The following is a 16,826-nucleotide window of genomic DNA, read 5'->3' on the forward strand; positions in this document are numbered from 1 at the left end:
TGCTTCTCTCTTTCGCTTAAGAAACTCCCGATCGTCCTCCAAAATCCCGCTCAAGTATCCCCAGGAATCCTTTCTTAATTCTCTCACATTCGTCCTCCCCACATTTTGGATATACTCACATTCTAAAATACGCAGCATTCTGTTGTTTTTATTTATTGAGATGTTCTTTCCCTCATATATCCACACAGTTTCAATTCATTACATTCCTCAGCGTCTAGAACAAACGTAGGTGCTCAAAAAACATTTTTAAAATAAAAGAACAAGTACTTGAATGCTTTCCTATAAAAGTTTATTGCATCCATATCTACCAGTAAACACTGTGTGATTTGGAAGGTACCGTACATCTCAAGCTAAGTCACTTTCTCTAAGATCACACCAAAAGATCACGTATAGCGGTTTCTGACTTTTCTTTTGCTGCAGTAGGGATGTTTAGACTGTCTCGCGCAGATGGCCAAGCCTCAGCCCCTCTCTGCTCAGCAACATCTGCAAAACCCCCCGCATCTGGATTGATGGCCCAGGAGAACAGGGAGTGGACAAAGCTTTGGCTTTTATGACAACGGCCTCAGTATTGAGGCAAACAGCAGGCATCTTTCTTCTTAGAGCAATAGCCTAGTTGTACTTCCATATAATTACAATATTTTTGACATCTGCCGTCGCCCCTCTTGCAGTTGACAACTTTGAAGTCTGGTTCAATGTCTGTATAAAGAAACAGCCAGCGTTAGCCTCTGAAGACAATCTCAGGAATCAAACACTGGTTATCTTAGCCCAAAGGGATATATGGTGGAGGGCGGCAGGGGAGAGGAAACAGGTTTCTTTTGTACATGATCTATCGTATGGCCGTGCAGCCGTTCCGATACAGCATCAAACTCAGATCCTTGATCGCGGCTTACAAGTCACCTTCTCTCTCCCTGAAAATTCAGAGGCGGTCGGGAGGGGAAATGGCGAGGGAGGCGTTGCAGTACAAATGTTGTACTTTCGATAATTTAGAATGTTGCGTAGGGGGACAAATAAGGACTCTCTGAGGTCATCTGTGAAGTGACATGGCCCCGTGAGACGTGTACTAAGTGCAACGGTCCCTGAGCAAAGTGGGCAGAGCCTTCCCTGTAAGGGAGATGAGACCTCTAGGCCAGGCCAGGCGAGCAGGGGTGGCAGAGGGTAGAAGTTTACAGAACTAAAAGGTGTATCTCCTCCCCCTCACTACCTAGGACTGCCTGGATCTGCTACCTTAAACATGAGTCAAGTTACCTGAGTTAATACGAAATTGATGTCTCACTCTATAGTTCAAGCACTAAAACTGTTAAACATTACTTTTTCTCTTAAGTAATGCATTATGATGACAGTGATGGAAAAGGGTGCGGGGCGAGTGTTAAAAAAAGAAAAAAACTGATGAACACAATGAAAACAGAGGCACAATATCAGAGAATTAGCACTAAGTGTCTGCCTGGGAAAGGCTTCTGATGGAGACCATGTCCAGGGCGCTCCGATTATCACAGGCGCTGCCACCGATTTGAGATTTGACCTTCTGACTGATGAAATGTGAAGAGATGTTACCCTCTTCCTGTCCTAATTTCCTTCATCGTATGCCTTACAATTATTTGGCTAGATCAATGAATCAGTCGGTCAATCAATTAAATTATTTTCTTATCACTTCATTTTCAGATCAATATATATATATTTTTTACCCATAAAAACCTGCGCATAGAGAATTCCCTGGCAGTCCGGTGGTTAGGACTTGGCGCTTTCATTTCCGGGGCCCTGGGTTCAATCCCTAGTTGGGGAGCTAAGATCCTGCAAGCCGCTCAGCATGGCAGAAAACACAAACACAAACAAAAACAAAAAAAACCCTGATACCATCACCATAATCAAGGTCATAAACATATTCCTCACCTCCAAAAGTGTCCTTGTGTCCCTTGGTTATTGTTTTGTTTAGTTTTTGTTTCTCTTGTGGTAAGAACATAAGACCTACCCCTCTTGACAACTTTTTAAATGCTCGACCTGCAGCATTAACTCTAAGCCTCTATGGATTTAGTCACCTCCAGGATTTATTCTTCACTCAGCATAACTGAAACTTTATCCTATTGAACAACAGCTCCATCTAGTTCTCTACCCCCTGCCTCTGGAAACACCATTCTATTGTCTACTCCTCTACCTTTGATTATTTTAAATACCCCATATGGCTCATAGTTTCGAGTTTAAAACTATAAAATCAACTCCAGGTATATAACTCTGCTTCTTCCAAGAGAGAGATTTACCTCCTCAGACCTAATCACTCATCTCGTTAAGCCCCAACAAAATCCAAAGATTATTTTCATTATGAATCAATGGCAGAGGGCTCTAGAATTGCCTCAACGCTGCTGAGAAGTGTCATGTTTTCCTAGGTCATCCTGTGCCACAGCTGCAGAACAGTCATCGTTAGGAACCCCTTTCTTTGGGGGATTTAAAGCTCCTTGTCTAAGTGAGAGACCGGGAATGTATATATGGACATATAGACACGACCAAATGTAAATTACATGGCTAGTGGGAAGCAGCCTCAGAGCACGGGGAGATCAGCGCGGTGCTGTGTGTCCACCAAGAGGGGTGGGATAGGGAGGGTGGGAGGGAGACGCAAGAGGGAGGGGATACGGGGACATGTGTATGAATAAGGCCGATTCTCTTTGTTGCACAGAAGAAACTAACACAACATTGTAAAGCACTTATACTCCAAGAAAGATGTTAAAAAAGAAAAAAAAAGAAAAAGAAATCATTACTGAGAACTTATAACGTGCTAAGTCCCGTTCTGGGTGTTGGGCTTTGCACAGTGAATGTGGCAGTTGATCTCTTATGCTCTGGTGAGGTTTACATTTCCTACTCGTCTTCGTGTGACTTTGGAGACACAGGCAGAGCATATGGGGGACACAGAATCTCCGCCAGGTGGAGCACAGTCAATGGACCATCCTGAGAGCCCACCCCTTGTCAGTCCCCAAGCCGGCTGTGTCGTGCTTCTCTTAGTGGCTCACATGCTCCCTTCTCTGTTCTTGGTGATTTTGCCAACAGACCTCCCCTCACAAACACCCACGTGGACAGACAGACAGGCATGCAAACGATCCAATCACTCTTTCTTAGAGAGAAGTTACATTCTTAGTGCTGGTTCACCCTTAGGCTGTCAAGACACAGCGACAGAGGCCCAGGAAGCCCACGCAGCTTCCCTGCAGTTCACCCCGCTGCAGGCAGGGCACAGGGTGTGGTCAGCAGTGAGCTCTTTTCTCTAAAGATCCTACTGTCTTCCGCCAGCTGAGTTACTGAGGTTTCTGACACTTCTGAGGCTTGTAGCCGAGCGGTGGGCAAGGAGGAGGCAGATCCGAGTTTCTTACTGACTTGCTCTGTGATGAGCTGAGCCCGTGCCCTTGCAGTCAGCCGTCCTTCTGAAGGAGGACGCGCCTCTACTCCGGCTCGCGGCTGACTCTCTCGCAGGCCCTCAGTGTCTGGCGGCATCTAAGGCATGTTCTCTGACACCTCATGTCCTCAACAGACCCCCGTTCAAAAGGACCAAAGCTGAGCCCTGCGTGAGGCCCAAATCTGGACCACGGAAAACAAATATGTGTTCTGCCCACCGAATACCTAGGAACACAGGCCCATTCCCAGGCAGCGTCCACCCCTCCTTTGCACCTGCACCAGGGAAGCTCACCAGAGCAGCTCCCACCCGTTAGACTTTGGACGCCGAAGAGGCGTCAGGCCAGCGTGGCCTCCTATGTCGGGAGAGACTTACCCAGGTCTCCAAGGGCCTCTCTCGAAGCCCATCTCCGGTGCCTCGGAGTGGGAACAGGGCCCAGGCCTTTCCCTGAGGAAAAGCATGAGCCTCTCAAGTCACCAGTGGCCCTTTCCAGAAGCTTCTTCCCAAACTCATCTCAGTTGCCTCTTCTCTGCTTAAGGCCCTTGACAGGGTGAGGATCTCAGACTCGCCTCTCCGGGTTTTGGCGACCCCCTTGCTATAGAGCTGTCCACCTCTGCACCCACCGACGGGGCCACGTCCGACCGACACCATCCCCTCCGGCCACCAGCTTTGGGTGAAGCCTGAGCGGTGGCCCCTTGTCTGCCCGATGCTCCCACATCTCACAAGACTCCAGGGTCCCGCCCTGGGGGGCCGTGAGACTCCCACGTCCTTTCCGACAGGCAGAGCAGCCTGAGCCGGCCCCGTAGTGTCTCTGCGTCTCCAGCGCTGCTCAGCTCCTACCCCAGCCCGGTCACCCCACATCTAGTCTTCCTGTAGAGGCTCTGCCCTCCACGTACCCATCACTTACCCGGCAAGGGGGGCGTGCGAGGTAAGAGGCGGTGTTCTACTTGGTGCCGTAACAGGCGAGACCCTTTGGTTCCATGTCCCGGGGAGCCTTGCTTTGGCCCCTTGGGACCCTCGGTGTCCTGCTGGTCAGCATGCGTGACCCTGGACAATCCTGTCTCAGAGTAAACACACAGCAGAGGACGCTCAGGGCTCGCCAGTGACAGACCCAGGAGGACGAGGGGCTTACATTCCAAGGCCCAGGTGACAGTGGAGGCGGGAGGGGCAGGGGACTGTCACCCGAGTTTACCGCCCCGGTCGTGCAGGACGCGTACGGCCCAGACCTGCTGTCCGGCTTAGGTAACAGCACGGCTGTGTGTGCTTCAAAATTTGCTAGGCGGGCAGATCTCACGTTAGGTGTTGTTACCACAGGAAAACAACAGCACAAAGAAAGAGCCACGGAAACTCTGGGAGGAGTTGGGGCGTCCACCCCCTTGGCTGGGGGGCGGGTGGTAGCACAGGTCCAAACGCATCACACTGTGCACGGTAAGCAGGTGCAGCGCTTCACCGTAAGCCTTGGGCGGATTTGGTGCATAAGTTAGGTCGCGGGAAGAGAGGAGGAGGAGGAAGAGGAGAGAGAGGAGGGAGAAATGTCATTAACACAAAGTCGCCAGTTTCAGGTGTGGATGGTTAAAGCACGGCCATGCGTTAAACTGGCGACATAAATAAAGCTGCCGCAGCGCTCCCACCCTCTCTTCTGAACGTATTTATTTTAGTGTGAACAATCATGCAGAAAAACACAAGACGTTTCAGGTGCAGTGCAACACCCATACCTCAATAAAGCTGCAAAAACAGAGCAGAGGATGGACGGAGTAGGTTGACAGAGGGGCAGATGTGACGTGTGTGTGTCTGTGTGTGTGTGTGTGTGTGAGACAGAGAGAGAGAGTGTGTGTGTGTGTGTGTGTGTGCGTGTGAGAGAGAGAGTGTGTGTGTGCATCTGTGAGAGAGAGAGAGAGAGAGAGTGTGTGTGTATGTGTGTGTGTGTGAGAGAGAGAGAGAGAGAGCGAGAGCGAGAGATGAACGATCTGAAACACTAAGTGGCGGGGCCTGAGGACCCCACGGAAGCCAAGCTGGCGACCCTAGGCTGTCACCAAGGTAGTCGTTGAGACCCCCTAAATGTCAAGGCCCTTCCTGACACACGCTGTCCTTCTCTGTAAGGGGAAGGGGGTGTTAAAAGGATAAAAAAGTGGAGTCAGCGTTGGGACCCTCCCTCCTGGGCAGCTATGCCAACAGCACATTCAGAGCGTCACTCACGGGGCTTCTCTGGCCATCCAGGGCTTAAGACTCTGTGCTTCCGACGCAGGGGGTGTGGGTTTGATCCCCAGTCGGGGGTCGGCCAAAAAAAAAAAAAGAGTGTCATTCACAAACCCAGGCAGAGACTCCTCCTGAAAAACCCACCAGGAGATGGGCTCCCAGGGCTGAGTTTCTCAAGGCCCAGCCTGGACTCCTATGCTGGAAATGACCACTGCGGAGAGACCCTGGCCCCCGGGCCCAGGTCACACTTCCAATTTACCTGGAAAGAACAGGACCACAAGGAGAAGGGTGGCTGGAGACAGGAACTGCCTCATGTCGCCGAGGGGGCTGCAGCTGGGTTGGCTGCAGGCGGGCGGGCGGCAGGAGGGCCTCCTTTATAGCTGGGCTGGGGCCGTGAGCCTGCAGCCCACGATGGGCTGCGTCCTGAATGATTTCCTGCATTACTTTCCCACCTACTGGAACAAGCAAACATTGAGCCATCTTTCTCAGGAAGTAAACGATATGCCTGAATGCCTTGGGCGGATTTGGTGCATAAGATAGGTCGGGGGAAGAGAGGAGGAGGAGGAGGAAGAGGAGAGAGAGGAGGGAGAAATGTCATTAACACAAAATCGCCAGTTTCAAGTGTGGATGGTTAAAAGCAGGGCTATGCGTTAAACTGGCGACATAACTAAAGCTGCCACTGCGCTCCCACCCTCTCTCCTGAACGTATTTATTTTAGTGTAAACAATCATGCAGAAAAACACAAGACGTTTCAGGTGTGACCTGACTTTCAAGGCTGTCATTTCCTGAGCTTGCAGAGGTAGTTCCAAAGCCGCTGCAAACAGCCCTTCCTGTTCTTTCTCCCAAGGCTCTCCCTCCTCTCTTTTTACCCTTCACCCTTTGTAATTTTTTCTGGCCCCTTTTCAGTCTTCTCCCCTCTTTCTAGTCTCTACTTTCCCCCAGATGCCTGACTACTGATGCCATTGGGTCCAATTCAACACTGTTTTGAAAACAAGTTCTGTAACTGAGCCTGGGTTTTCTCTTCTGGCGATAATTAAGCCAAAGGCGTGTCTTCATCGTCTTCTTAGCAGGCGCTGCTTTATCACAGGCCTGCACAACCCAGGCAGGGTGTTCTGACTCCGCCGGACCTTATAACCACCTAACGTCCAGTAGAACGTCAGTGAGTCTGGAGAGGGCAGTGTTTACCGCGTGCGTCTTATACGCGTGCACATCTTGGTCCAGAGAAGAATGCCTCTGATCACCTGTGTAAATGAAAGTACATCTGTTCTACCCGGAGAAAGGTGGAAGTGGGTGGAGAAGGGGGCAGCAGGCACCATGGACATGGCGTCCGGGGGAGCAGCAGGGAAGCAGAGGAGGACTGGAGCCCTGAACCGACGCTCACAGACCTGTCCCGGCATCTCGACCCAGCAATCCCGGCTCCGGGTCTCGGGAGCGCAGGGGTTCTAGGCAGAGGTAGCATCAAGATCACACACATCCTTTTATTTTTAGGCATTAGGAAATCTTCCAATTCAAGAGGGCAGGGGTGGGAGACAACGGGCCCAAGATAATGGTCATTAGTCACCGAGGCCACCAGATCCTGACAACTGGACGTCTGAAGAAAGTAGATGGTCAAGAAGGGAAGTGAAAAGCTGTGGTTACCTCAGCTCTAAATGGAGATTTCTTATTGCTCACCCCATGTTCTCTTTACTTTTCTATTCCAGTCCAGCAGCTATTTCTCATAGTTGTACTTATATGTAGTTAAGTGTAGAATTGGGATCTTTTATAAAGATAATGCAAATTTTACAGTATATAAACAGCTTCTTTCTACAGATGTTTGTTTTCCCTATTAAAAAGAAAAAAGAAAAAAAGAAAGCCCATTCTAATATTCAGAGGTTACTAGTGATGGGTCACGGATCAACCTAGAACAGTATTTTGAACACGACCAAACGTAAAACAGACGCAGCTAGTGGGAAGCAGCCGCGTAGCACAGGGAGATCAGCTCGGGGCTCTGCGACCACCTAGAGGGCTGGGATAGGGAGGGTGGGAGGGAGACGCAAGAGGGAGAAGGTACGGGGATATATGTATATGTACAACTGATTCACTTTGTTGTAAAGCAGAAACTAACACACCATTGTAAAACAGTTATACTCCAATAAAGATGTTTAAAAAAAAAGAAAAAAAAACAGTATTTTGATAACCACCGCTCAGCTAAAGGAAGGCTCTAATTCATTCAAATCATTTGATCAAATGAGATGAAGAAAGCGAGCCCCAAACAGTCACGTCTCACTTCCTCCGTCTGGGTCTTACGATGAAATAATCCCCCTCCAATGCTTCTGAAAAGAGCAACTCTTGGGCAGGAGGAAGAAGTGAAAAGCTCATTCTGCTTTTTGACAGACAAATGTTGGCAAAGTCGTTATAAAAGCAGCTGGTGTCACGTTGGTCCTCACAGAACAAAGTTCCGAGTCCTCTTCCAGAACTGTGTTCGAAAAAAGCCATACAGCAGTTTACCTGCTAAAAGCCACATCCATCCTGAGGGGGAGGAGAACCCATTTCAGAAGATTCTAATCACTAGTTCTAACTCTTGTTTTTGGTCCATGCAACTAATAACTCGTATTCTTGTGTGTTTGTTTGTTTCTTGAAGCCGCTTAGTATGTGAGATCTTGATTCATCCAAACCAAGCAGGGGAGCTAAAGTAAAATGGTAGAGGCTGCTTTGCCTAAGAAGATAATCTGCAATAATCCCTGCTTTACCCCACTTTCACATTTGCCAGGATTTAATGCGGCACCACTCAGGAGGCAAGAAGGAGGAGGTGCCAGTGCTGAAAATCTCTCCCCCTGCATGTTTCCTTTTTCCATTAAGAAACCGGATGGCAGGTCTGCTCACCCAGATGTTTGTTCCATTACTCTTCCAACCTTCTCTCTCTCTCTCTCTCTCCCCCTCCACCCCCTCTCTCTTTCCTCTCTCTCTCTCCCCACCTCTGTCTAGAGCTCTCTCAACTTCAGATAATACAAAATGTATAAAGGTGTTTGCAAAATAGTGCTATCCTCATTCTATCACCCTTCCTTCCTTTATTAGCTGGACCACTGCCTGAAATACAGTCTGGGCAGGAAAGCCAGGTCAAACGCTTCGTTACTCCCCTTACTTTGCCAGTTTTCAGGTTAAGGCGTCTGAGGGCACCTACCCAAGCCCTGCCCAGTGCCAGAGCCACTCTCTGCTGCCACCTGCTGGATGGGGCCCTGCATAGCCTCCCACAGAGCATCTTCTTTGGTTGGTCTCTCTGGAGGTCTATGTTTCGAACTACAGTGTGTGCCAAACAAATTGCACTTAATATTGATTTATTCCACCTTAATTAATAAAAGACATGTAAAACTGTTGAGCAGAACTTCTGATCACAAAAGAAGCCCAATGTTACCCAGATTCATCGATATAATTCAGGCAAAAAATAAAATGATGTTCACTCAGGCTTGTGGCTGATTGGATATGTCGTTTGGTTCATCTTTTCAAGTATTGAGACTCTCACGTAACCTGCACTGCTGTCCGCCGCCATCGGGTGGAGGCCCTGTGTCCTCTGCATCTCCTGTCCTGCCTCTGCACGGGGTGAAAGCTCTCAGCAAGTCCTCACCCCGTGTTCCCCCGGGGACGTTCCAGCTCGGAGGCCTGCAGAGAAGACTCAGAGGTCTCGCTGTCGGCAGTTCTAGGCACCAGGCCCCACTGGGTTTCTGTCTTTCACTGGATTCAATGAGTTGATGGTCCACTTCTTCAAACAGCATGGATGGGTGTTGGGGCATTTTCCAGTTCTGCATTCTGGCCTTTTACAATTCCTCCGGCAGCGAGAGGTCCCGTAGCCGCATATCCTGTCTGCATCGAGGTCGCTTCTCACTAAATAGCAGAAGAAGTTGGTGTGATGCATTGTAGCCGAGGGGCGAGCGGCGAGGCTTCGGCCGCAGGTGTTTGGGGGGAGGGACGGAAACTGGCTGCAGGACGCAGGGAACAGTGGAACAGGAACGCGGATGGCAGCTCCCCGACAGCCCCACCTCCTCCGCTTCTCCTAGCTGATCCGCTTCGCCGTCTGATTCGCTTCCAGCACGACTTTTGTGCGCGTGTGTGTTTTAACCCAGAGGCCTTTAATACCATCATTTTAATCGGAATTATAACAACGTGGAAAATGTTTAGCAAGACGATATTTTACGTGGCCCCCTTCCTTCAGCCAGTAAAAGGGAGTGTGGGTGACGGAGATGGCGGACTCTCGTGTCTCACGTCAAGGTTCATGCCACACTTCTTCTAAAATCCCTGCAAAAATTTGCTAGTACTTTGTGATTAAACCCAACCAAGCCCGTTAGCGTGATCTGCAAAGCTGTGGTGATCTGAGCCTGGGGCTCCTGTCTAGACCGTGCTGTTCCCCAGCGGCCCCTGCTCTCCCCCCAGAGCCCCCCGGCCTCCCTGTGGCCCCTGCACACCAGCTCTCGGCTGTCTGCGTGCCCCCACTTGCGCTCTTCCGTCCGCCTGGAATACTTCTCTTCCTCTTCCCATGAACGAGCTCTCTGAGCCTTTAGCTCTCAACCTAAATGTCAGTGTCGGAGAGATCTGCCCTGTCCTCCTCACGTGCTTAAGTGCCCCAGAACTACTGTCTTTCCGATGCAATTATTTCTATTCCTTCATCACGCGTATCCCAAACTGTAGTTCCTCTTCTTTTTTAGTACTTTGCTCTTCTCAGTGGAATTCCAAGTTCCCTGAGAGGAGGATGTCTGTGTCCCACACTCACACACCCAGTACATGTGCTCAAGGAGGGCCTGCTGGGTGGGTACCTGCCTGGAGAGAGCAGACCGGGACGAGTAGTGCAGAGTCGGATGGAGGGAACGAGATCGAATCCTCATCCCTTGGCCCTTGGCTTAGAACAGCAGCAGGAGATGTGGGTTTCCTTCCTCAGTCTCCGCGTGTGCCCTCTGAGGCCGAAAGCAGCTGGTTAAACCAGCCCTCATGTGCCAAACTGGTAGCACGTCACAGTGGTGCCAGGAGAGCCCTGGAAGCACAGGTGTGGAGCCCTGGAGCGGAAAGGTGGTGGGTCGAAGGGCGCTCCCTGTAGAGAACTTCGCTTGAGGTGGCTCTAGAGGCAGGTGCCTCTTGCATGTGGTAGGACCTGATAAACGCATGCTGATAGCGCCGACCGCGTGACCCCGCGTCTCCCGTACGTAGTCGGTCACCCTCCTGTTCACCCGCCCTACCGCCTCGCGCGCGTTTCAAGGGGCTGCGGGTAGGTAAGCGCCAGAGTCACCGAAACGGGGGGCGGGGGGCGGGCAGCAGAGATGCGGTCGCGCCGTCCCGGCAGCTCGCGCTCCCCTTCCCCCGCTCTCCCCACATCGCGCCCCTCCTGGGGGCCTTTCTCAGGCTTAGACCGTAGCAGCCAGCCTGACCCAGCCCTCAGCAGCCAAGGGCGGGCAGCAGCGACCAGGTCGTCCTGAGCACCGTCCTGGCCCTGGAGGGACCCCGGACCCAGGTTCCTATCTCAGCAGCTTCTTTGTCCTGTGATCACAGGTCGAAGGGAAGCTGGGTTTTGATAAATGAATTACTATCATACTTTGACAGACCTGGAATACGCTGATAGCAGAATTTCAGGGGGGGGGAGGGGCGTCCATGGGAAATGGCCCAGGAAGAAAGCGCAAGGAAGGAAGAGTTGAGCTAAACATGAACCCTGGGGATAAGGAAATAACCCATGTGAATTACTGCAGGGACACCGTCCAGAAGGGGACAAGGTGGGCGGGCTGGGCACCCTTCAGAGCCATGGAGATTCACTGAGCGCCTTGAACAAGATTGGGAGTTTCTGTGAGTCCAGCGATTGGTGTAACCCCAGCACAGCTGGATCCTCTTAATCCTCTGACATGATAGGAAAAGGTGTTGTAAAATTTAGGAGGGTGAGTGGGACCCCCTTCTGTGTAGAGCAGAGCTTTTCAGGAAGCAGAAGGGGGTCATCAACGGGAAAGGGGGGAAGACACCTCTGTCCACACAATCCACAGTGAATCATTGCAGCCCCCGCGACACCTAAGGTCCCTGCGTTTTTGAGTTATGACGTCTCACTGCCAGGAGGCGAATACGAGGCCCGCCCTTCACGGCATTTTACTCTCATGGTCTCAATCGGGGCGGAGATTACAGGCTGTGATTGAACAAGGACGAAGCCTCCCGTGGGATGTGTACTCTTAGTCAAGGCTTGTCTTAACATCCTGTCCTCTGCAACTGCACGTATTTCTAGCTAAGAGTCTCCTTTTACCTGGAGGGCCTTGGTAGAGCAGAAGAAAAGTGGTCAAGAGCAGGACAAGGATACTCACGGCGCAGGGTGTCACCTACAAACTGGCACTTGCCACCTAGCTCTACAAGCATTAAATCCTGAGCCACTGCAGCTGCTGAGCTGCAACGCCCCCTGCAAGGAGTTCTGGGTGGAGAGTAGGAATGAGGCTCTCTGCGCTCTGGAAAAAACTGGCTGAACGGAGGGTCTTCAGATAGTTAGATATTTTCAGGAACCGATGTTATGAGCCCAGTCCTTGCATCTCCTCGTATCTAGAAAAGCATTAAAATCCTTCGTGGTGACGACTGCTCCTTGTGACTAGCAGTAACCTGCATGAGACTAGCAGAAACCTTCTGCAAAAAAATATGCGCTTGATGGCATGTCACTTCACCAGGATCACGTCTATACTGACCTTCCCTCCTACCTCTTTGGAGCAGTTTCTCAGAGCCACCTGAGACGCTGTCCCCCGGGACTATAGTCCTCATTTTGCCCCAAATAAAACTTAACTCACAACTCTCACGTTGTGCATTTTTTTGTCAGTCGACAAGGGGTTGCTGGAGAGACACAGAAGCAAGTCTGCCGGAATTACCACGGGGCAGGAGAGGAGCGGCTCTTTCCAGGGGCAGGGTGCTGCTATGCATCACCGAGGCTTTCGAAAAGCAGCATTTATAGGTGAGCGCTCGCGAGACACCGCGGGCCGGTAGGTGTTAGGGACGTCCCTAGCGGCTCGGAGCCCGTGCTCAGGACGGGGAGGGCGGCTTATGGTATGGAAAGGAGCCTTCAGGAGGAGCTGTTTGCAACTTCACTTGTTTTCCCGCCTGAAACAAGAATTGGAAAGATGATCTCCAAGATATTCTTTGCTTCAGATGAAAGGACTGGCAGTTCTGTTTCAGTTCAACTGGCATGAAATTGCTCCAGGTAAATTTCAGCCTGGAGCTTCTCGTTGAAATTATGGCCTAGGTCAATGGGGTTAAAGTCTATCAGGCCCAGGATCGCTCTGAAATAAATAAGCACATCATGTGAAAGAGAACAACAGCGTGGGAGGTGGAGGAGATCTCAGCACATTTCCGGGACGGAAAAACCTGTGGGGTGTGGACAACAGATATCTCCAAGGAGCAAGTATCAAAGGGAGTTAGGAGAGAAAGACATTTGTTGCAGGAAGTACCTGCGGAGGCTAAAGCGGGGAAGGAGCAGGACTGGGCAGGGAAAGTCTCCGCCCTTGTTCTGGGCCTGACACCCTTGAGAAGGTGAGGTGGGCTCGAGTAGGAAGAGCCTCAGACGGCAGCTCAGCTTGGCAGCTGCGACCCCCAGGGCGCGGCCGCCTTCGGAAGACCCCTGCATCAGCAGCCGCGGCCCAGCTCTGGGTCCGCCCTGTGCTTGATCTCCAACCGGAAGCAGCCCTGGAAGACAGTGCCCTCAGCAGGGGGCTGCTTCCTCACAGTGGGCCCCCCCCGCCCCCCCCCGCCCCCCGAGCGCCAAGGGCTGTAACCCGTGGGCTCTGCCCGCCTGTCCCAGCGTAGGCGTAGTGAACTTTGATGGTGAGCCGCAGGGAAAAGACAGCTTACATGCAAGGTCTGACGAGCCTAAGTTCACATAGACTCCGAGGGCGGACACGCACAAGAGGTGGAAAGCACTGAACGCCCCCACCAGGACCCACGCCCTGCCTCCTGGGTTTTACCTCCAGGAAACCCACCAGGTTATCATGGTGAGAGACCAGAAACGAACCCCTGCCGGCTCTGGCAAGGAGAAAGGAAGAGTAATTATGTGACACATGTCCAGAGAATTCTCTGTAACAAGAGCTTACCCTCCAGGGAGAAGAGCTTTGCTAGAGCCGTGCCCCATCCGGGAGGAGGGCAATTCCCCTGCATGAGGCCCACCCGACCTTCCTGTCTCACCTGAGTGGTGGTCGGAGAGGCGAAGGAAACCTTGTGAAGGTGGCATTACAGAGACGCGGGGCAGGAAAGGGCTGAGGTTTAACTGTAAGATTCTAAACTGCTTTCCTCCCGCCCACTTTAGCCCGCCATCAACAGGGCTCCAGCATAGGAACAGCGTATGTTACAGGCTGAAAGAGCTGCAGGTACAAACTACCTAAAAAGGAGTTGTTTCCAGCAAACGCAGAGATACCAGGGGAGACAAAAACAAGGACATCAGAGGAAACGGAGGCTTCTGACACCTACAGGTACCGTCAACAGTGAACACAGCCTCAAGCCCCAGTCGGATTAACACGGAACCTCACACTAGAGACCGATTCACTCCAGTCCCCATCACCCCATGCATCATGTCCGGCTTTCAGTAAAAAATCACAAAGTATGCTAAAGGCAAGAAAAAACACATTCTGAAGAACTAGACTCAGATGTGGCAGAAAATTTCGAATCCTAAGGCTGTGAATTTAGAATAACTATGTTTAGTTTGCTAAAGAAGATTTGGCAACGTGCAAGATGTGTTATGGAAGCAGAGAGAAGGAAACCCCCTGCACTGTACTCTTTGGAAGGAAGTCCCCTCGCAGAGTCCACACTTAAGGAGTGGGGAAATATGCCCACTTCTTTGAGGGCCAAACATCTGCATAAATTATTTGGAATTATCCTGCGTGGGAGAGCTGTCTCTTCTACCCCATGTCTTTCTCTCTTTATTCAATCTGTTATGTTAGTATGGAGTCATGGTCATGGATCTTCATTTTGTGCTTTGGATTAAGATCCAATACTACTTAATTGATTTATCTTTGCTCAGATTAATTCAGGTTTGCTCACTGGGAGCTCTTTCAGTTGGTTTTTGTGTTCCTTGGACATTCCCCTGCCATCTTTTCGTTTGTTTTGCCTTGAGTACTCCTGTATGTTCTGGTGCTACAAGCTGCTCTGTGTTTATCTCGCATACCTCCTGCTCCAGCCCTAGAATTAGCCATCTCTCCAAAGATCCTTGGCTCCTTTTATTGGGGAGTGATATCAAAAAGCAGGATCTAGCTGCTGGAGTATCATTGCTTCTAGGCCATCTCAGCTGACGGGGCAAGGAAATATATGTATCAAAACCCATATATACATATACATATATATGGGTTTTATGGGTACGCACACACCCTTATAAATCTTTGTTTATGTAATCGTCTGTATCTACAGTAAGCTAAATATGGGTTCATACTGATGTCTCCGACTCTCATCCATCCCCACGTGGATCATTCTAACTGCCTTGCTTATCTGTAAACTTCCACTCCAGCACTCAGAATCCTGGCCCCTAGCCTCTCCCATCCCCTTGATTGTTCAATGCCCTTGTACCTGTACAGCCGTACCTGAATCCTAACCTTGTATCACAAAAGAAACTCCAGTTATCAACTGGAGTGTGGCCCTTTGGTACAGTTCCTTCGGCCTTCAGGCTTAGAGACGGCCCTCCTTTTCAAAGGGACTTAGGTCAGTATCTGCCTCCCCCCATACAAATGCCTTCAGTGAAGTTGTTTTACGCATTTGTGATACTGTTAGACTTCTTTTGTCACATTCTGCATTCTGTCCTGGGGCAGCCCTGACTTTCCTAACTTATCTCTTTTCATTTGCACAGTGCACCTTAGTTCAATCTTCGTGCCGCAAAGTTCTAATTGTTTTCACGAGTGCCTAGTATCATACAGAATTGTTTCACTTCCCTAACGCACTCCCTCTTCTTCCCCTACGCAACCCCTGGCAACCTGTGATCTCTTTACTATCGTTACAGTTTTTTCCTTTCCAGAATGCCATATAATTGGAAACACACAGTGTGTGACATTTTTCAGACCGTCTTTTTTCTGGAACAGTATGTATTTAAGATTCATACATGTCTTTTTGAGGCTTGATAGCTCCTTTCTTTTTATCCTTGAATGATATTTCATTATATGGGTGAACCACAATTTGTTATCAAGTCACTTACTGACAGATATCTTGGTTACTTCCAGTTTGAAGTGATTATGAATAAAGCTGCTATTGATATTTTGTGCAGGAGTTTGTGTGGATATAAATTTTCAAATCAATTGAGTAAAACGTTACAAACTGATGTTTTAGGAAAATGCAAAAATAATTTAATGGAAACAAGACAATCTTTTGAACAAATATGTTGGAGCAATTGAACATCCATAGGTTTTTTTGTTTGTTTTTTTGCAGTACGCGGGCCTCTCACTGTTGTGGCCTTTCCCGTTGCGGAGCACAGGTTCCGGGCGCGCAGGCGCAGCGGCCACGGCTCACGGGCCCAGCCGCTCCGCGGCATGTGGGATCTTCCCGGACCGGGGCACGAACCCGCGTCCTCTGCATCAGCAGGCGGACTCTCAACCACTGCGCCACCAGGGAAGCCCCATCCATAGGTTAAAAAAAAAAAAAACACCTTGACCATCTCATAACTTTTAGAAAAATTAACTCAAAATGGTTAATGTATTTAAAAGTAAATGTTAAATTATAAAACTTTTAGGAAAGAATACAGGAGAAAATCTTCAGTGTGTAGGGCTACTCAAAAAGCTCTTACACTTGATCAAAAAACAAGATCCTTAAATAGAAAATATGTTAGACCTCACAAAATGTTAAAAATTTGCTCTGTAAAAATCATGTTAAGAGGCTGAAAAGACAGGGACTTCGCTGGCAGTCCGGTGGTTAAGACTTTGCCTTCCAATGCAGGGGGTGCAGGTTCGATCCCTGGTCCGGGAGCTAAGATCCCACATGCCCACATGCCTCACGGCCAAAAAAGCAAAACATTTTTTTAAAAAAGCAGCAATATTGTAACAAATTCAATAAAGACTTTAAAAATGGTCCACTTAAAAAAAATCTTAAAAAAAAAGAGGTTGAAAAGACAAGCTGTGGATTGGGAAAAAGTATTTGAAAACCATATATTCAACAAATAGCTAATATCAAGAATATATCAAGGACTCTCAAAACTCAACAGCAAAAACAACCCAAAATAATCCAATTAGAAAATAAGCATATGAGAGATATTTTACTGAAGGAGATATAGAGATGGCAAATAAGTACACAGAAAGATGTTAAATATCATTAACATTTAGGG

The 16,826-nt window shown here is 49.6% G+C and overlaps 1 protein-coding gene across 1 annotated transcript; it reads right to left on the reverse strand.

The window, feature by feature from the left end:
* Positions 1 to 370: 370 nt before the first annotated feature.
* Positions 371 to 5,880, reverse strand: LOC131747555 (sperm-associated antigen 11B-like). Its single transcript, XM_059049489.2, is given in 3 exon segments — positions 371 to 696; positions 4,278 to 4,427; positions 5,826 to 5,880. Coding segments are annotated over 3 exon segments (531 nt in total).
* Positions 5,881 to 16,826: the final 10,946 nt, after the last annotated feature.

This window comes from Kogia breviceps, chromosome 20 (genome assembly GCF_026419965.1).
Source record: "Kogia breviceps isolate mKogBre1 chromosome 20, mKogBre1 haplotype 1, whole genome shotgun sequence".
In the NCBI taxonomy this organism is placed as follows: Eukaryota; Metazoa; Chordata; class Mammalia; order Artiodactyla; family Physeteridae; genus Kogia; species Kogia breviceps.